Source organism: Toxotes jaculatrix, chromosome 14 (genome assembly GCF_017976425.1).
Source record: "Toxotes jaculatrix isolate fToxJac2 chromosome 14, fToxJac2.pri, whole genome shotgun sequence".
Lineage (NCBI taxonomy): Eukaryota > Metazoa > Chordata > Actinopteri > Toxotidae > Toxotes > Toxotes jaculatrix.
This window is the reverse complement of record NC_054407.1, coordinates 11266363-11286836: the sequence shown is the minus strand read 5'-3', so window position 1 is coordinate 11286836 and position 20474 is coordinate 11266363. Positions and strand designations below refer to the sequence as shown.

At 42.7% G+C, this 20474-nt stretch overlaps 3 protein-coding genes across 4 annotated transcripts; 1 reads left to right on the top strand and 2 right to left on the bottom strand.

Annotated features, from left to right (window-relative positions):
• Positions 1–466: 466 nt before the first annotated feature.
• Positions 467–5509, bottom strand: cdc34b (cell division cycle 34 homolog (S. cerevisiae) b). The gene is made up of 5 exons (XM_041055586.1): positions 4754–5509; positions 4045–4131; positions 3793–3890; positions 2486–2620; positions 467–2379 (listed from the first exon to the last, which is right to left on the bottom strand). The coding sequence occupies exons 1-5, from the start codon at positions 4937–4939 to the stop codon at positions 2169–2171; spliced, it is 717 nt and encodes a 238-aa protein (XP_040911520.1). The 5' UTR covers positions 4940–5509; the 3' UTR covers positions 467–2168.
• A 649-nt stretch (positions 5510–6158) lies between these two features.
• Positions 6159–11242, top strand: cactin. The gene is made up of 10 exons (XM_041054738.1): positions 6159–6512; positions 7075–7669; positions 7804–7899; positions 7996–8141; positions 8334–8496; positions 9068–9182; positions 9381–9573; positions 9699–9821; positions 9930–10309; positions 10534–11242. Exons 1-10 carry the CDS (start codon positions 6214–6216, stop codon positions 11022–11024), a joined length of 2601 nt encoding a protein of 866 aa, XP_040910672.1. The 5' UTR covers positions 6159–6213; the 3' UTR covers positions 11025–11242.
• Positions 11243–11494: 252 nt separating this feature from the next.
• Positions 11495–18492, bottom strand: sema4e (semaphorin 4e). 2 transcript variants are annotated; one of them, XM_041054739.1, is made up of 15 exons: positions 18119–18492; positions 16529–16842; positions 16227–16372; positions 15436–15498; positions 15253–15351; positions 15041–15140; positions 14829–14939; positions 14532–14683; positions 14188–14366; positions 13905–14061; positions 13505–13727; positions 13236–13351; positions 12935–13092; positions 12794–12846; positions 11495–12641 (listed from the first exon to the last, which is right to left on the bottom strand). In XM_041054739.1, the coding sequence occupies exons 2-15, from the start codon at positions 16635–16637 to the stop codon at positions 11974–11976; spliced, it is 2334 nt and encodes a 777-aa protein (XP_040910673.1). In that variant the 5' UTR covers positions 16638–16842; positions 18119–18492; the 3' UTR covers positions 11495–11973. The 2 variants fall into 2 exon arrangements, with proteins under 2 accessions (XP_040910673.1, XP_040910674.1); XM_041054740.1 differs by lacking the exon at positions 18119–18492 and adding an exon at positions 17924–18102.
• Positions 18493–20474: the final 1982 nt, after the last annotated feature.

The following is a 20474-nucleotide window of genomic DNA, read 5'->3' as shown; positions in this document are numbered from 1 at the left end:
ATCAACGGGCGACAACGTATGCTGCATTCGCAGTATTTGGAAAATGGCAACTCACTGGTCCAGTAGGACTCTTCGTATTGTTTGTAAAAAAAAAAAATGTTTGAAACGTCAAGGTTTTCATAAATTTGTAGGATACCTTTGTCCCCTTAAAAAAATATTCCACAGTGACCAATGGCGATTTAGCTGCAGTTTAAACAGTACAACCACTGCTTTGTGATAAAGGTTGGTCAAAACACAGCAAAAGAGAAAAGCAAAAATGTATAATTTTAGCTTTCAAGGCATTCCCCTGTCCAGGAAATTTTAAAAGATTACACCCACATACCAGAGTGTTTTACTATTTGTTTTTAGGCTGTATCTCCTAATTGTAACCATAAATATTAATATTAACCTGCAATAACACATCACCACTAATAAACAGAGTAAATTGATCACAGCAGTTCATCAAAACACTTTAAGAGAATGCATATCTTTTTTCAATAAATCTTTATTTATCAGTTTTAAATAGCGGAAAATAAAAAATAAACACAGGTGAATAAAACAACATGGTGATCATCCATACAGCTACATGTGCATATCAGTTATAGTTGAAGCTGTAAACCAATGCTGCAGACCACCTAAAGAGGAAAATATTTGCTTGTTTTAATTGTTTTGTCATGTGTAATTCATTATCCTGAGAAATTCAGTATGAAATCCCAATTTAAGCAAACGAAACAATCAATATTGCTGATGCAAAAATACAGAGAATACCCATACACTCTAAAAATCATATCAAAACCCGTCCACTCTTAACTAACAGAGAATTGAAATGAAAATTAAACATGGTGGCCTTCTTCTTCTTCTTCACTTCCAGGGCTGATCAAGTTTGATAATCCTGACTGATACTGCAACAACACCTTTTGACAGACACTTTTCCTACAGAAGCTTTTTTGCCAATTAAACCTAATAATCTCATCACAAAAATCATTCTCAAGCAGAGACTGCAGGCATAATGTCTACCCAAAGAAAGAGACTAAAATAACAAAGCTGGCAAGAAAGCAAACAAAGACAAGAATACAACAAACAGTCAATAAAATATGTTGGGCTTTCTTTTACACTGGTTTCGGTCTTTGGCTCCTTCAGGCCGCTCAGAGAGCAAACCTGAGGAGAAATACAGTTCTGATCAGTAATGTGATCTGCCCACCACCCCCAACCCCCCCCAACCCCCATCCTGCAAAACTTGGTCATCCTACACGACTCTTACATCTGAGCTACTTCAAATAACATATCCCCACACTCAAAATGACAGAGAAACACATCCAACAGTAACCAGAAGAAACACAGCAAAGATCAATTTCATGTTAGCAAAAAAATGTTCACATGAGGATTTTGACCAACTGACTCAGCTCGCCAGACGGTCCTCTAGGCAGAGAGTCCTCCATTGTCACAAGTCCTTGTTATCATCGGGCTGAAAACAGATCACGATGTAGGTAAACTGTTCACCAGTAAGAGACGCAAAGCTTCCAAAGATGTTCTGGCATGCACAGGAACTTTGAAAACACCATCCCGTGTCAAGTCATGTCCTGTCCGTTTGAAGCGAGTCAGGCCGTGAAACCTGTCAGACTTGAAACTTGTCAGATTCACAATGTGTTTGCAGCACACTGCTCAGCACAAACAGGGCTGCTTGAAGTCCCTTTCCTTTGCCAGTCACTTAGACCAACTACTGGTGAGCAACACCCAATTACAATTAGGGAAATAAAGATATGCAAGAGACAGGCTGAGAAAAGTTTGGAAGTGTTTGCACCAGTGCAAATGTTGCTGTTGTTGACAATGGCATTAATCCGACAATACCTTATACTGTACAGGGGACTGAACAACTAATTAAGGAATAGTTTAAATTATTCTCTCGAGGTAAGGTTTTAGGTGGTGATGAAAACTGTTTGTAAAATTGGAGAAACTGGTGACTTTTGTGCTGGTGCAAATCTTACCAGGTCTGACCCTTCCACAACGATGCATCGATTTAAGCCTCTGAGAACAACTCAGAGATTTAGGAAAAACAGCTCTTTTCATTGGTTTAAAAGTGGGAAGCTTCAAATCTTTCTCGGTTGTAGACCTAGAATATCTGGCAACCCGGGCAGAAAAAAAGGGGGTAGCATGTGTCAGCTAGATTGGAGATGCTGTCAAAAAGCATGTCACGACTCCTCATTGCCCGAGTCGTCCTCATCATAGCAGCAGTCGCCATCCCCGCCCTCCACATCATCGTCGTCATAGTAATAGTCATAGAAGAGGTCAGAGCCTTCGTCGGGGGCCGGGACGCGCGTGCGGACGCAGTACTCGGCAAGCGTAGTGGGAACTTTCACACCGTCGCGCTCAGCCTCTGCCTTAGTGGCCAAAACCTGTTTCCTGAGGGGGATACAAAGAACATGCACAGTCATGACACAACACTGACCCTTTAGAAAGAGTTTCTTCAGATTTGGTTTACTGTGAAAAATATTGTTTCACATTTTACCTGATGATTTCTACATATTCCCGGTCCTTGCCCTTGCTGTCCCGCCATTTGCGGTACATGACGGAAGCGTCCACATTAGCAGGAGAGAAGGTGTTGGGTTCATTCAGCAGCGAGATCACACTCAGTAAAATGGTCCTGGAGGAAAACACAAAGGTGAGTGGCAAGTCACAGTGTTAAACATCGCACAACACTCTCACAAAAACACCCCCTAGAAATGAGGCATATGGCCATTTTAAACCAGATATAAACACATCAATTATTCATTTAAATAACAAGCGGGGAATTTTTAACCTACTTATTATTCAATAGAGCTATGTGAATTAGGGCTGCAACTACACATTATTTTCACTATAGATTTATCTGCCAGTTACTTTAATACATGAATTAACAAAATTGTGAAAAATGTCCATCACAACTTCCCTAACTCAAGCTGACACATTGAGAGGGTTGACGGGGGTGATGGGGGGGGTGATTTGTGTAAAGCACAATTAACTGACGAACCGTTTCAGCTGTAATGTAAATACTGAAGCCAAAGCAGAACATACTTCCTTGGCCACTTTATTAGGTAAACCCATACTATCTAATGTAATCTAGTACAACAGTACTATAGTTATTTAATTAAATGTAGAATTTACTAATATCTCAGGCAACATTAAGAACTGGTGCATAGTGTCAATGTATAGTGTAACTGCAATGGCAAAGACATTTTTCCACCGTAGACATTTTGACCTGAAAAAGCACAGGTGTAATTAATAACATCAATGAAGTGACTTTCTCAAGCTAAGCTGGAAGAACTGTTAATAAAACATCTTCACTTGTGTCTTGTTTTGATACTAGGCAGTATAAACTGTGCATTTACTCTTTTTATCATTACAGATGACCTTTGTTAGTGACTGAGTATTGTGTGAAAGTGGGTTTATTTATGGTTTTTATCATCAGTAATCAAGAATTTCTTGATGTGGTGACCGATGTGGTGACTGTATCAGTGAAGGAATTGTAGTATTTTATGGTTTATACTGAGCTGTAATCTCTACACATTGTTCAGTCCTACAAATAATGGACAACAAGCAAACAAAAGGAGAGCTCTGGCCAAGAACAGATCACATTACACATGTGGTGCTGAATACCCAGATATGAATTCAATGTTAGTTCCTAGAGAGTTCTGAAGAGAATTCACTGAGGACAAATGTCATGTGATAAGGGTATGAGTCAGGTAAATTATTGAAGCGGTTGAGAAAGGACAAAGGAGGGAGGGGTGCCCAGAAAGTACAGACATATGAGTAGAGATAATGTGGGAGGGTGCTAACCGGACATTCTGGGTGGGATTCCATCTCTCTGAAGGCAGCTCTCCACTCTGCGGGTCGTCCACTGGAGGGTGCAATATAGAAATACACACATCTCCATTCTAAAACAGAGGAAATCAGCTCCTTTCACTATCTGATGCATGAGGTGAACGGCGCAGGACAGCTATTTCAATCTTAGACATTAATAAGAGCACACACAAGCATGACAAAGGTGCTACATTTAATATAAAACTGAGACAGGCAATGATACCACACCTCATAGATGTTGGGGTGCCACATCTTGGTGAGGAACCGGAAGGCAGGTGGGGAGTACGGGTAGTCTATAGGAAACTTGATCCGAGCCTTGGATACAAAACAGACAATTGCATGTAGCTGTTCAGTGCTATAATATCAGACATTTTTTACTCACATGGTATTGTTATTATTGATGGTATTGTCATACAAGAGGCACCATTAAGAGCAAACTGGGTTTCTCTATGAATGCTGATTGTGTTTTTAAGAAATATAGGTATTCTATCTCTGCACAAACCACTGAACAGCTCTGGTGCAAGCCCTAAAATTTTGCTCTTAGTGCACAAATCTGCCTTACAACTGCATGGTAGAGTAGGGCAACCTGGAGAGTGAGTAGAGGTTCAAGCTGGTAAGGGTTGTCCCTGTTGCCAACAAACTAATCAGATGGCAACAGATCCAATTGTGGGCTTTTTGGGAACAGAGGGTGAGGAGGAAGTTTCTGTGTATTCTGGGGGAGCTTTCACACCTGCCCACAGGCAACTGGCTTCCACGAATCTTAGAAACTAATATTTTTCTTTCCGTGCCTATGCTGTTTTCTAAAGTGTGTGTATGGTGCTTTGCCACTTGGAGACATCATACTGTCAGTGCTGTTATCGTATTCTGCATGTTTTAATGAACTGCCAGACGTACCAATGATAAATTTCAAGTAAGTGGTGATGTCTTCTGTTCTTACCTTAAAATATCCCCCTTCATAATGAGTGTTTGGGGGTCCGAAAATGGCCACTTCCCAGTTGTACAAATCAGCCTCGTCCACCAGTGTTATTTTGAATCCCTCGACCGGCTCCTCCTGAAGGCTCTTCATTTCCAACATGAGAGCTTTCTGTGAACTGGCTACATGAGAGGGGTCGTGTTGCGCCATACTGGACTGGGTAGCTTTCAAGATTATCTGGAGTCGACAGCTGACGGGTTTTGTTTACACGAACACGGCCAAGTTAGCCTAACTAGCCAAACAGCCTACCGACACTGAAAAAAACAACTTGTGTGTTTTCGATGTTCGGAGACAATGAAACAGGCCAAGCTAACCAGGCTGCGCGCAAGCCGAACAAAAGATAGCGCTGAATTGTTCCTCAAACCAGACGAATTATTTACCAATGTCAGTACTCAGAAACTGGTGAACTGACCAAACCATTGTGGCCCCCAGCTTTAGTTGATCTACCTGGCAGGGCAGCCACGGATATAAGCCGTAAATCTACTGGTAGCGGCTGGCTAATGTAAGCTAGCTGACAAGCTCTACCTCGCCGAGGTGCTGAAGTCGATCTTACCGTGGCGCCGATGTTTATAACTGTCTACGAGAGGCGGAGGACAAAGGAAAATACAACTGTTGGTCTGGTCTGGTCAGAAATGTGGCTGATAATGTCCCAGCACAGGACTGGGTAGAGATTAATGTTGTTGAAAGGAGTCCTCTCTTTCCTCAAAACAGGCAATGACGACCTGTGTCGTCTGGTATTTGTAGTTCAATTTAATCTGTAAACATTACTTCTTCCCTTGAAAACAACCAATAAGCCACACAATATCGTACTAAATCACCTAGCTATATAAGATCAAATTCAGCATAGGAAAATTTGTTGAGTTGTGACCAAAATTTTATTAATATTTTATTTAAAATGAATTCGGAGAACTACATTTGCCAATTACCCGTCGTCACGAAAACGCGAATGTTGTTTGTGTTTCTGAAAAGCTCCTCTGACCTATTTTCAATTTCAGATTATTTTAACACAGAATCCCATCTCAGTGATGGTAAATTGATTTCGCATCTTTAATGTGCTGAAAAAATGTAGTTAAACTTACAGGGTATTTATTTGTTTTTTTGTTTTTTTTTATTCTCACGATCTATGCGTTTGACGTCTTGAATATGCGCCGCACTGTAGAAAGCCCCTTTTAGATGGCTTTCTACTGCCTGAGTAGTTAATAGTAGTTCATTTTGAAACCAGATAACTTATTGTATTGTTTTGTTAAATGTATCAGAGGTCGACGTGGATGTTTACTTGTTTAATTAAATGTTTATATAATACATTATATTTGTATTTACATTGTGTTTTATTTAGAGAGTGGGGGCAGCAAACCGATTTCTTTGTTACATCTTATTTACGCGACAAAGTGCCATCCGGGCCCCGCACTCACAGAAAGTTCGTGATGGGTTCGAAATCGCGACGTCGGTCCCGCACCAGGTCCAGAAGCCGGAGCCGAGATCGGCGAAACAGGTCCAGAGTGAGCAGGTCTCGATCTCCGGAGGAAAGAAGAGGCCGCAGTCGCTCCGCGGACACGAAAAGAACCGCCCGTGGCCGTTCCGCCAGCAGGGACTCCAGCGATGGCTCTCCTGCAAGACGTCGGCCTCAACACAGAGACCGTCCAGGTTCCACAAGCGGCTCTGAGAGCGACAGGAGACAAGGATCACACCGCCGCAGGAGCAAGTCGACGGGTCGATCCTCCAGGTAACTTCGGTCTTCGGTGTGTGGTGCTTGCTGGATAGTGTGAGTGTGTAATGATTGAAACGGTTTCCGGTTGATGCTACAGGTTGTAATGGTAACGGAAAAAAGCGAAATCACGGTTTTAACATAGAAAAATAAACAGAGCTCGTGCCAGGTGGGTAATATTATCGTTTTGCTGCGACTCACGTGGCTATTAAAGTAAAGCCCAAGACCCCATGTTTTCTCCTGCACATTTCTTATATTGAGAATTGTGAGATTCTACACTCACATCATTCATACTATAGCATACCATCATGCAATCCAACAGTTCAGTTTTCTTGGAAACATTAATCAAGTCACAAAGTTTCTGCTGCATCAGTTTTTGAGAAAGCCTGCAGAGCATGGATTTGCCTTTTCAAGGGTTTAGGGATCACTTATTAATGCTAATGCACAAGCAGTTTTTTACATGTTCTCTTTTATTGCCTGTTGACGTTCTTCTGCTGAATAGATAGAACAGATATATTCCTTTAGTTTCCAATACATGGGTTATAATGTACTAATATACTACTCGTTTTTTCTGCCTCAGCTCTGATTCAGATGATCCCAAAATGAGGAGGAGGAGAAAGGAAATGGAAACCCAAAGGACATCACGGGAGAAGAGAAGGGGAAGGTCCCCATCCAATTCTGATGGAAGCAGTGATAGAGAAGGACGCAGACGGAGAAGTCCAGACAGAGACAAACAGGGGAGGGAACAGGACAGAGACAGAGAGAGGTGGAAGAGCAGCAGCAGGGACAGGGAAAGAAAGCGAGAGAGAGACAAAAGCCGAGAGCGAAGAAAGAGGAGTGAAGACAGGGAGCGAGGGAAGAGGGAAAGAAGCAGAGAGAGGGCCGATAGAGACAGAGGGAGGCGTCGCTCCAGTTCACCTGAGTCGTCTGACAGCTCGGGGTCTGATCGTGTGAGCTCTGCAATTAAAGAAAAGGAGGATAGGAAAAAACAGAAGGATATGATGAAAGCTTTGGAGACACCAGAGGAGAAGAGGGCCAGAAGACTGGCAAAGAAGGAAGCAAAGGAGAAGAAGAGGAGAGAAAAGATGGGCTGGAGTGAGGAGTACATGGGGTACACCAATGCAGACAATCCCTTTGGTGACAACAACTTATTAGGCACATTCAAATGGCAGAAGGTGAGTAGGGAGGCAACTTCCAACACCTATTAAAAAGCTCAGTTACAGAAGTTTTATAACTTGGCTGGATTATTGAATCTCATTCAGGATTTTTGATTTGTCTGTTTTCTGTGTGTGCGTGTGTGTGTTTTCAGGCGTTGGATAAGAAAGGTATCGGCCATCTCGGAGAAAAAGAGCTTAAAGAAAGGAACAAATGTATTCAGGAGGAGAACCGCAGAGAGCTGCAGAAGGTTTTTTTTTTTTAATTATTTTTTGGTTTTTTGGCATTATAATGTTACAGAGTTGTGAGGAACAGCCCTTTCATTAATCTTACTATGTTTATGTAGGTAAAACAGCTTCGTCTGGAGCGGGAGCGCGAGAAAGCCATGAGAGAGACGGAGCTGGAGATGCTGCAGAGGGAGAAAGAGGCAGAGCATTTCAAGACCTGGGCCGAACAGGAAGACAACTTCCATTTGCAGCAGGCCAAACTACGGTTAGTTTACAGCAAATATTACTGTGCATCCACATTGGCATCTTCCTCTTTTCATGTCAAAGGATTTCTGTTGTGGTATGGTTTACCACGTGTATATGATCGGTTTGTTTGCATTATTTCAGTTAAATTCTAGGCTCCTATAACAGGTCTTGAATACACCTGTGCATTGTCTCAACATCCTTCTGTGTTTAGGTCTAAGATTCGAATTCGTGATGGTCGTGCCAAGCCCATTGATCTTTTGGCGAAGTACATCAGCGCAGAGGATGACGATCTTGCCGTGGAGATGCATGAACCTTATACCTTCCTGAACGGGCTCACAGTCACTGACATGGACGACCTGCTGGAGGACATTAAGGTCTGTTATGTTACATTTGAAAGTGAAAGTGGCATAGCTGCAATTTAGAACAGCTTTAATCACACAGGATCGCTTTTATAAAGGCGATGTGATAGTGTAATAACTACAATACTGTGAGTAAATGCACCACAAAAATAAATAATGACTAAACTCAGTTGTGGTTAGTATTGCACTATTTCCTTAGTGATCAGACTTTCTTCTGAAATTGCATGAATTTGGTAATCACCTCATAGTCACAGTGAGTCAGGTCTAGTTGTGATTTCAAAGAATATTAAGATAAATTGAGCAATTGTATTTCCACTTTTCATGTGATTACAGTGTCTTCCAAAATGAAAATCCCCGAAATGATTATAAAAAAAGGAATTATTTGGATATTTATAATGTGTCATAATGCAGTCATATTCAGACACAGCATTAACCTTGAATGATCCCCCAGCCCTATGTGTAAACTGATTAGAGATGATTTGACTCTTAACATGTCGCAGGCCATGTGTTAGTAGTTGCTTTACAGCCGTTGTTAAAATGAACTGTTTGCACATGGTTCACTGGAAGAGTGTTGTTGTGCCTGCAGGTGTATATGGAGTTGGAGCAAGGCAAGAACGTGGACTTTTGGAGAGACATGACAACCATCACAGAGGACGAGATCAGCAAACTGAGAAAACTGGAGGCTTCTGGGAAAGGACCAGGTATGTAAAATCCATCAGTTTTACTCAGGCACTCTTTGTCTTCTGCTGTGTTGTTGCATGCAAAGTTGCTTCATCTGCGGTCATATGACAGCTCCTTTCCTGTTTGCAGTACTTTGGTGAGTGCAAAAGGAAGAAGTGCTCAGCCACTTATTTTTCTTTTCTTTTTGTGCAATCTTTTTTTTTTTTTTCAAACCTCAGGTGATCGTCGTGAGGGCATCAACACAGCTGTGAGCACTGACGTCCAGACGGTGTTCAAAGGAAAGACTTACAGCCAGCTGCAGGCACTCCACCTGAACATTGAGTCAAAGATTCGAGCTGGAGGATCCAATCTTGATATCGGTTACTGGGAGAGTCTGCTGCAGCAAGTCAGAGTTTACATGGCCAGAGCCAGGTACACATGCCGAAACGCCCACTGCTCCTCTGCTCTGGAAATCATTTAAATGCCACTTTAGCATTTTAGACGTTATACAGATTGTGAACTGCCCAGTTACATATAATTACAATTTTATGTCCCAGGTTGAGAGAGCGACACCAGGATGTGCTGCGTCAGAAGCTGTTCAAGCTGAAACAGGAACAGGGAGTGGAAAGTGAACCTTTGTTCCCAATCATCAAAGAGGAGCCGCAGAGTGAGGAAAATGGGTAAGTTACCCTGAAACTACACACTACACACATCCAGGCTCTGTAAGTTACCGTGACCTGGGGCTCAAACTTCACTTCACGCTATGTCAATTCTCATTTCTGTTTCAGGGCAAGAGCAGGAGAGCAAACCAGGGAGGCTGCAACAGAAGAACCCGGACAGTCGTCGTCTTCCTCCTTCACAAAAAGTAAGAACAGAGAAAGAGAAGACGAGGGAGAAGAGGCAGGCCCATCCAGATCCACAAAGGGAAACCAAGACGAGGATGAAGGAGAAAAGGGTGACGGGAAGGATGAAGAGGAGAAGGGCGAGGTGGTGGAGGCCGTGTTGACGGAGGAGGACCTGATCCAGCAGAGCCAGGCGGAGTACGACTCGGGGCGCTACAGTCCTACGCTGCTCACGCCCTCTGAGCTGCCGCTGGACACACACACGATCACCCCGGAGGAGGACATACACAGGCTGCAGCTGGCACGCAGACAGCTACAGGTTACCGGTATGAGAGCACACACACACACACACAAAAGAAAAATAGACGTGTATGCAGAAAATAAATCATATAGCCAGGAGGAGAACATCATTAAAAATAGAGTTTTAAACCAAGGATTGAGGTCAATGTCAAGCAGTAGAACTTCTGAAGAAAGCAATTTTTGATGTACAAAACGTGTTGATTCCTAAATACGTGACGCAGATCTATCGTTTCACTCTGGCTATTATCAGGTGATGCCAACGAGAGCGCCGAGGATGCCTTCGTGCGCCGTGCCAAAGAGGGCATGGGCAACGATGAGGCCCAGTTCAGCGTGGAGGTCCCAGTCACAGGGAAGATGTACCTGTGGGCGGACAAATACCGCCCCAGGAAACCCCGCTTCTTCAACCGGGTCCACACAGGCTTCGAGTGGAACAAATACAACCAGACACATTACGACTTCGACAACCCTCCGCCCAAGATCGTCCAGGGATACAAGTTCAACATCTTCTATCCAGACCTGATCGACAAGCGGTCCACCCCGCAGTACTTCCTCGAGCCCAGTCCTGACAACAAGGACTTTGGGATTTTAAGGTTCCACGCGGGCCCACCATATGAGGACATTGCCTTCAAGATTGTGAATAGGGAGTGGGAGTACTCGCACAGACACGGCTTCCGCTGTCAGTTTGCCAATGGGATCTTCCAGCTGTGGTTCCACTTCAAGAGGTACCGCTACAGGAGATAGGGGCCACATAGCAGGATGGACCAAGAGCCCCGCCACTGGGTTTTGACCATGCACAGTGTATTATTTAGGATGTACAGCCAATGTGCATTGCTGTAACCTTTCAGCTGATATCAAAGAAAAAACATTTTGTTAAACGCTACAAATCACTCTGTGCTGTTGTCTGAAAAAGCAAATTGTAATGTAGTTTGAAAATTACACATTAAAGATTTTTTTCCGTCTTTTACTCTTTACTCTCTCTGGTTTTCTATTGTGAACTCCAGTTTAAAACATGTTAGTTCAGTGTTAAAACACTTCACATCTGAAACTTGGTCCATCCTCAGGAGATTGTATCTTCAAAACTGTCGCACACAAAAGGTACAAAGATGATTCATAACTGCGAGCAACTTCCACGTCTGCTCTTTACATTCTTGGCAAGTCCAAACTAGTAAAGCTTGTTGGCTATATGCTGATAGACTGAGACAACCTGTGGACCAGGTAGAAAAGGTTTAATACAATAAAACTAAATCTCTGCAGCTAGTGGTTAGAAATTAAATGGCTCAATTTCAGTTACTGTACATTCCCTGTGAAAATCATACCGGCCTTTACAAGACATTTCAATCTTTGAACAAGATTATCAACAATTAGTATGAATCTAAAAATATACTTTCAAATGTACATATACAATTGTATTAAAACCAAAAAAAAGTGAAGCAGAAATTCAAGCATCTCTCATACTTGTACAAAAAACTCACCGAAACTTCTGGTGTGTACAGTCTTAACAGTTTATAGTCTCTTGGAATACTCTTGTACTCCAACTTGCTTTTAATGATGTAAAAGCTGTCATTTTATCTCTAAAATGAACTAATGAATCCAGTTGTTGTGCTTAGGAACAAATGCTTTGTGGCTTTTCCATTCTTCTTTTAAACTTGAACCATGCTCTAGGGTAAACTGAAAGACGTGCTCGTCATTTTCATATTTCTGACTCATCATCAATGTACTGCAGAGATGGTAAGCTAACTCTCGGGGCATCATTCTCCTCCCTTGCATCACTGTGTGCTGCCTCCCCTCCGGTGTGGTTGTTATTACTGCTGCCGTTGTTTCTTCCAGACACCAGGGGTTTGTCCTCTGCCACTGCAGGCCTCTGTGCCTCTTGGTAATGCACGCCGGAGTTCAGAGCCCCCTCCTCACGGTACTCCTGGGTTTGCTTGCTATTCGTCTTTCCACAATTCCAGGGAAGAGGTAGGTGGCCTTTGTAAAAGTTCCAGGCCAAAAGGACAAGAAGACAAACTACTAGGAGTCCGACTACAGCTTTCAGTCCAACCACAGAGGGACCTTCTGTCTGAGCCCGTGGAAATATCTGACCGCCCGCTGAGGCTACAGTGACGTGGTACTCAGCCACAGTGGTTGTGTACTCGGCAGTTTTGGAGCTCTCCACAGACAGGCAGCTGTACAGACCACTATCGCTGTCTGAAGCGTTGAAGATAAGCAGCCCGTCTTGTAGTAGCTGGAACCGAGCTGAAGGGGTCAGAGGGCTGCTGTCGCGCTGCCAGCTGGTTTTTGCCAAGTTGGAAGGCAAAGGGCAACTGAGCTTCAGGTTGCCACCTGGCCAGATGGACTGATTCATGGGTTTAACAGGATCTGAAAACAAAACACAGATCCCTCAGGTAAGCATTTTCAGCCCTCCATTATTATTTTTAAGTTTAAGGAGTAAAAAACTCCTACATTCACTTTTTACTCAGAACAACAATATGCAATCCATACTGCATTGCTTAAAGTGTGCTGGAACTCACCAGCATTTGGGCAAAGAGAGGCATTTCCTGCTTTCACACTTTGGATTAGCTCTCTGAAGCAGAATACACAATAACATACATTTAGTTTGGATAGAACTCACATCAACACTGCTTGCTCTACATGTTGAGACAGCTGCCTACCTTTGGGAATCAGAAAGGGCAACACATTTCCCAACATCTTTGTCCCAGCCACAGTATGGGTCTCTGGCTAGTATGCAGTCCATACAGGATAAGGACCTTTCACAGCTGGCCAGTGGTATCTGTACTGCTCCGTAGTCTGAGCCTGCATAGAGCTGACCCTGTGCACATTGGATCCATCACACACACACACACACACACACATACACACACAGAACAATGACACGGTTGTTTGTGCTTTACAGTAACATACAATAAACATAATTTAAGTCATTAATTTGACTGTGGTATGGTTTTAAATTACCGTGACATGAGAAAATTTCAGAATCTTGACTGGCTCTGGGGGCTGGAAAAGTTGTGTTTCCTCTATGATGAACATCTCCCCTTGGTAGTTCAAAGCTTTCAGCATGGTGCCTTTTTCTTTTTATATAAAGACACAGAAGCATGCCACATTTATATGATGACAAGTGGCTTTATGCATAGAACTCGTGTTGTCAAGTTATCAAAAGCAGCAAAGTTACACACATACAGGAAGTGGCAGAGAGCCGCACTGGTGCAACCCTGAACACCGACCTGTGCCTATAAACATCACATGGTACTTCTCGCCATCCGCAGCCTGCACTCGGTTGACTATGATGCGGGTAAATGTGGCTCCCCTTCGCACCAGCAAAGGCTTCTCTCCTATTGGCTGGATAACCTGGTCCATGAGGGGCCTATCTTTGATAAACTGAAGGGTCCGGTCTGGGAGGTCCAGAGTCTGAGTTATACCCGCTTTACGAGCCTCATTGTTTATACACTGGCAAGAGGGGAATGGAAAGAGAAAAAGGGAGAACAACAGAGTCAAAGTACAAAAGGAATAAGCTTCCTGCTGGGTCACTAGTTAAAAAAAAAAAAAAAAAAAAAGGACTGCCTTTTGAGATTTTGCTTTGTTTCTAACACACACACATACACACTGAATATTGGGCAGACTCACAGCTCCAGGCCGAGGGGTGGGGACATCTCCGCTATACATCACCCACTTAACAAAAGAGGTTTCTACGGGGACAGGAGTCTTGTACTTCCCCTCCGCAAACACTCTGCTAATGTCAGACACCTGGTACGCACACACTGCAGACAGGTCTGATGTATCTCTGAAACACACACACAAACACACAGACAATGTGAGCCAAATGGTGTGCCAAAGGGGCCATTAAAGAAACAGCAACCCTCCTCCCTCTAAGACAAACACACAAACACGTTTGTTAGTTCAAACGTACGACTGTGGTGTGAAGATGGCGTAGAACAAACAGTGCTTCCAGTCCTGTTGGGGGTCACACCAGAGGTAAGTGTCCTGGATAATGTACGGCAACTGGGAATCCAGCACTGGGCAATCCATTCTGGCCTTCAGGAAGGATGTCCACTTCTTCTGCAAAGTCCTCTGACCTCCAAGATCCCCCTGTGTGCACAGACAGACACCATAATGCCAGACAAACGGGATGCCCAATCAAACAACGGAAAGGGCAGAACGAGGGAAGCTGAGGAAGCACTGTTTGTATGCTATTGTTGTGTTGGGAAATGGAGATGCGAAAAATAAGTGCATGCATGGTAAACTCTTTATCACCTTGCAGACGCGAGCCACACGGGAGACCACCAGTTTGTTGTAGCAGTCGCACTCCACAGCAGTCTCACTGAAGAACAGGTAAACCTTGTCATCATCTCCCTCCTGACTCTTCTCACTCTCTGGCATCTCAGCCATTGATACAAAGCTGGGCTCTGGCATAGAAAGACGAATGACATTAACTTTGACTCAGCTAGCAAGGAAACCATCAAGATGAAAGAGTCCAGTTCCAAAATGTCTTGGCATGAATTTTGCCAAAAACAACAACAAAAAAAGACATTACATAGTATCACATCTTACCATTAAGCCAGGAACTCTTGAACTCAGTGCGTATGGAGACAGCAGAGCTTCGCAACAGGACAGGTTCAGATCCCAGGAAGTTCATTGAAGTGGCTGAGTATAGGCTGTTATCTGACGAAACAAGACAACGAACACGGACAGAAACATGAAAACATTTTGCTATACTAAACCATCTTTGCACATTTCTTATCTGTTGTTTGGCAGCTACTCACCAACCATGATGGAGGCATATCTCTGGAAAGGGTCAAATGGACACTTCCCTTTGCCATCCTCTTCTTTTTTCTCAAGGGTCAGCGTTCCATCTGCGTACGACTGCACAGACAGACACACCAGTTAATCCTAGAATGATTTGATGCAAAATCTATACAGAAATGTATTCAACAACTTTGTCTAGCAATGAAATATGGCTCTGAATTTATCTCACCATGTAATCACACTCCGGATCAAAAGCATTGGTTCCACACACATACATCCTGTCATCCTTCATCTTATGCAGTATCCTTATGTAGTTCTTGCACTCCGTCTGTAAATGCATTTTAAAACGCACTGAATACATCTGCTCGGCACACAATTGGTTCCAATTAGCAAAAGCTAAAAAGGGACCCACCTCAGGATCTTTTCCTTTGTTTTTACACTCATCTTTTTGCTTTTGTGTCACTTCCCACTTCACCTAAAAGAGTGATGACAATTTCAGTTACACAATTCGCCACAATTTTTCTATCACTTCACCAGAGGATGGTGAAAATAACTCTAGCAACTAAGAACGCAGGTAAAAATGTCCTTGTAAGTGTAAATAGAGCGGAAGCGTGGCAGTTGAAATCACAGAGGTAACTTTCAATGTAGCTGGTTGTTCTGCTGTGTTTAGTGACACTAACACTAAAGACAAATTAGCTACTGCTCAACATAAGGGAACAATACCAGCAAAGTTCTCTACTGGCATATTGTGAGACAAAAAGCATTTCATTGCATGCCCCGAACGATCTAATGTACTACAATTTCTGTGGTTGTGAGTCTGCAGCTGCACCTGTGTGACATTTAGAAGACATTTCATTTCCATTTCCAACGGCTCAGGTTGATTAAAATTACAAACAACAGCTGTCCTGATTACTGAATGGCCATATATGTATTATTGGGTGCTAAGGGTCTTTGTTGCCCTGAACTTGGCGTCTCACTTTTTCCAGGATGTGTTTGGATCAGTATTAAAACCTGAGAGCAACTCCTGCCTGAGAGGCTCAATACAAGTCAGACAGCCTGGCACAATACTCAAGTTTGCTCTCATAAACTTTGTAGCCCTCAGCCAAGAAAACTTTGATAAGGAATTTCTATAGCTGACTAACGCTAGCAAATCACGGGATTGACCTTAACTGCACTGTTGCATTGTAACAAAGTCATTCTTACTGAGGCACGTTTCTTGGAGATGTTGCTGAGGTCAAGAGCATACACTGCCTCCCTGGCACCCAGCATTAGCAGATTCAGGTCCTCTCTCAACAGCATGGTGGAGTAGTTGAATACACCCTCCTCATAAAAAAGGTGAGCATTGTTCCCTAGAAACACAATATGACTGATTAATTTGCCATTTAGCAACCACCAGTGATTGCATCCAGTTTCACAATAATGCCTGTGCGTGCAGAAACCGTGTGAGCCAACATGAGCTGACACACTGTTAGCAAACGTTACACAAAACGGTGAGCAACACTCACTATGATAGGGCACAGACTTGCGGGGAGCACAGTCCAGTGGTGAGTCTTCTTCCAGCATCAAGGCCAGGGGAAGCAGCCAAAAGAAACTGAGGGACAGCAGCGGATGCATGGCTCCTTTGTTCAAGCTAAAAAGAATTTAAGCTTTATTGTTTCCCTAACAGTCAGTCATACAGGGGTAAAAGACAGCGAGTGGCATCTATGACGTGATGAGGTCTGTGGTGACTGAAGAGCCCTGGCCCCTTTACTGGCCCCGCTCAGCAGGCTGCCCATGGTGAGATAGATGGCACAGACCAAAGAAACAAAGCCAAGGAGGGCTGAAAGAGACAAGGTTGGATGGATATCACAATCAATTCACTAAACATGAGGCCATACAGACAGAAACATTAGGATATGCATTGCACAAGGGGGGAAATGAAAAGTGAGGAGAGACATTTAAGATGTTTTAAAAACAAAGTGGAAGAAACAAAGCAACAACAAAAACAACAACAAAAAAAAAAGAAGAGGAAAGGCCAAAAAGGGAAGAGAGAGCTAAAGTCAGCACGGCAGTAATTCTGTCAGTGCTATAGTGATGTTAATGCAGGACCATGAAAGGCATTCAGCAGGGTGGCTGGGATGTCAACCTCAGCTCTCCTGCAGCACCAAACACAAGCACACAGAGAGAGATTCAGAGAGGAAGCCAAAGTGTAAATCAGATGAAGAAGCAGCGCCTAGCTGCAAGCGCTGTCTGCTTCTCACAAACTGATCATAAGCACGTTGGTTTGAGTTATTAATACCACTCGACTGACATAAATACACCTGGCCTCGCTTTCCTTTGAAGTACAGACACTTCCTGTTTTCTTTTTCTGTGATTGTTTCCTTTTATTTGTCCAGAGGTGTTACTACCATCTTCTCTGTAGGTGCTTCTTTCTCAAGATAGGTGTGCTTCTTTTTTTTTTTTTTTTTAACCGATGAGCTGGAACATGTCAGAGAATGCACACCCAATAACATGTTTCACATATTTGGCCCTGGGGCCACAGTCAAGCTTCACTCAACACCCATTTACACACACACACACACACACACACGTACTCATACACAACACAAACCGCACTTCGACTTTCGCACTTCGTCTCCCCAAGCACTAACAAGCAAGTTTGGCTTCAAGCGTTAACGTTTGTCTGAAATCAGTTGAGTTAACAATGCGGCATTAAAACATTTAAGATTAGAAGAGCAGTGAGGTATTGTTTTCGGTTTAATTAGAGCAGAATGTGATATTTTATTTGTGCTCCATGTAATTAAGCTGTAACCTTAAATTTCCAGAAAAAAAAGCACTGCCGCTACAAACCCACCAGCAAAAAGCCCGAACTCCAGCAGGTTAACCGTCAACAAACACTCTTATCAAGATTAAACAGTTACCTGCGCGCCGACACGCCCAAAACCGCAACGATCTCCATTAAAAACAGTCCCAACACCTGTTTAAGCGCAGTTTCTAAACCATTACCTCTTCATTAACTAGCAGGTTGGTGGTAAATCCAAGTCGTAGTATTTATAACCCCTTAAGCAGCGCAATAAAAACCAAAACAGGCGTCGCTAACGCCTAGCGTAACGTACCTGAGAAACTGGTGACTTGAGCTAGCTTGCCACTTCCCCTTAGGTTTATGTGTGCGTGCGCGTTTAGAAACTTTAGAGTTTCATTTCTCCGAGCAGAAAAAAAAAGCGCATCTCCAACGGCTCACAAGTCCGTCCGTCTCTGCCGGTCCTCTCAAAGACACAGCGGTTATCCGTTATTGTACAGAGACCCACAGCGCTCACCCACCCCCCCGCAGCGAAACGGGATCTGAATGGCTGCTGCTCCGTTTACAACCGCAGTTTTTTTTTTTTTTTGAAGCTCCTTCAAGCTGCCGTTGATCTCTGGTCTGATTGAGTTTTCATTGTCCTCACATACTTTTATGTGTCGGCAGAGGGAACAGCTGATTCGAGATGGGCGAGGTAAATGACGAGCAGCTGGCGTACAGTTTGTTTTTGTTTTTTTTTTCAACTACAGGAAACATGTTCAAACATGCGTGATGGAGTAACATTACCACGTTGTGCGCTGTCATTGAGTTGCTGAATTGACTTTTCTGTCCTGCACTGGATCTAGATGAATGGATAGGATGTTTTGAATAAGTTGTTCTGATATTGTCATCACATCCCTTATAATAACATTGCACCTGCACAGAAACATTGTATGCATAATACATATTTACATAGAGTGGAGTCATAAAAGACCTTTCAGATGTTGTATGTGGTTGATTCAACATAACCTTATGCAAAAAGTCCAAAGTTGTCTCTACTGAAAAATACAGCCAAATAAAACAAAAAACAAAACAGCTTCATTAAAAATAATCTACAAATAAAATAAAAAATTAAAAGTCTCTATTTCACAATATCAGTTAAAACCCACTGTTCCACATAAGAACTGGATTAAAATGAATTACACAGGTGTTCATCTGTTGTATTATTTTCAATTTTTACATTTAAGTTAAAGTAAAAACTTATAGACAAAAAAAGAAGGAAAAGCGGGTGGGTTGGAAAAAAATTAGCAGGGAATTTTGCAGATTAGCAAATTTATATTGTTTCAAATTGGATTCAGGTTTCCACTAAGGGAAGGAAAAGGAGGAAAGGACACCAAACTCACTTTTCCTTGATGGAAATAATATTTAAATAACAAGTAAATAAATGAATTAAGTTGACTTCGAGTATAAATGTATGTGTGTATGTGAGATCATGGAAGGTAATCTAAACTGAGGGAATATATAATACTAAAAATACACTTCCCTCCAGAGTAAACAAAAAAAAAAAAAAAACTTTTGCTGAATTTTTTTTTCTTCTGTTTACCTGTGGTAAAAAAAAATGAACACGTCATGATCATGGACTATCTTAAACAAACGGGACCGATTGTCCAGCATTCTCTTTCTCATCCACTCGTGGTATTGATCCATCCCAACATTATCTAATTTCCTAATTCTTCTGTTATCACAAGAAGGTCGTACTTTCAACTGAGGACTTGCTCCAAAGAGCTTGTAGAAAAAAAAAAGGAAATGGTCCATTTTTGAGGAAGGAAAAGCTATCAGTTCACGACGAGGAACGACTAAGATCCATGCAAAAGAATTTAATGCCCTTGATATCTAACAAACACTATTCTTCGATAGTGATCAAGTAGACACATCACGTATTGTACGAACATACAAGAAACTGTTCATTGTAAGAAGACACTTATGAGTCACAGTTTGCCACTAGTACTCAGACACTTCAAATCTGTAAGGACTGGACAATTTACAGAAATGTAGAATTTCTCATGTAGAAATACAAGTTGTTGTTGTTGAAACACCCTCAGATCTGTAATAAATTATAATTTTGACATTAAAGGTGAAGAGGTAGGGCACGGTGTAATACTGTGACAAAGCCAAAAGTCTTTGCCAGGTTCAGTCTGCAACATAAAAGGGTTGGTCAACAGCAAGTGCCTGGTACTTGTGCTAATACCCAAACACTGTGCTGATAAAAAGGGCTCTGTCTCTTTAGTCGACAGCCATGCCACTAGAGGGCACCCTCACATACAGTAGATTGATTTTTTTTTTGAAGAGGAACAGAAATCACCTGGGCTCTCCAGGCAGGTCTGAGCACTGGTGAGTCATAGCACCAAACAGTAGCACATACACAGGAGCGCAGAATAAGGAAACAATTTAAAATCAAGCACCAACGATACAGTTAAAGTTGGGTTTTAAAATTAACCACAGCAGTGCCACTGACTCGGCAACATCTTAACAGTTCCTTATCAATCACAGAAAGCACTCAAAGCAGCAGGCAGAGATTGTGCGGGTTTCAGTTTGTGGCCAGTTCAACTGTATTCAGATGATTTTTTTTCAGTCACGTTAGATGGAATGAGGTGAACGAGGAGAATTACTGAGCAGAAACCTGAACATGCCTG

Excerpts from the sequence above, each read along its gene's own strand:
- cactin (XM_041054738.1), top strand. The coding sequence starts at position 6,214 with ATGGGTTCGAAATCGCGACGTCGGTCCCGCACCAGGTCCAGAAGCCGG. Across the intron at positions 8,142-8,333 it reads TTGCAGCAGGCCAAACTACG|GTCTAAGATTCGAATTCGTG; the intron begins GTTAGTTTACAG and ends TTCTGTGTTTAG. Across the intron at positions 10,310-10,533 it reads CAGACAGCTACAGGTTACCG|GTGATGCCAACGAGAGCGCC; the intron begins GTATGAGAGCAC and ends GGCTATTATCAG.
- cdc34b (XM_041055586.1), bottom strand. The coding sequence starts at position 4,939 with ATGGCGCAACACGACCCCTCTCATGTAGCCAGTTCACAGAAAGCTCTC. Across the intron at positions 2,621-3,792 it reads AATCCCACCCAGAATGTCCG|GACCATTTTACTGAGTGTGA; the intron begins GTTAGCACCCTC and ends GTTTTCCTCCAG. Across the intron at positions 2,380-2,485 it reads GAATATGTAGAAATCATCAG|GAAACAGGTTTTGGCCACTA; the intron begins GTAAAATGTGAA and ends TATCCCCCTCAG.
- sema4e (XM_041054739.1), bottom strand. The coding sequence starts at position 16,637 with ATGCATCCGCTGCTGTCCCTCAGTTTCTTTTGGCTGCTTCCCCTGGCC. Across the intron at positions 15,499-16,226 it reads TCTCCAAGAAACGTGCCTCA|GTGAAGTGGGAAGTGACACA; the intron begins GTAAGAATGACT and ends TCACTCTTTTAG. Across the intron at positions 13,093-13,235 it reads TGAAATTTTCTCATGTCACG|GGTCAGCTCTATGCAGGCTC; the intron begins GTAATTTAAAAC and ends CAATGTGCACAG.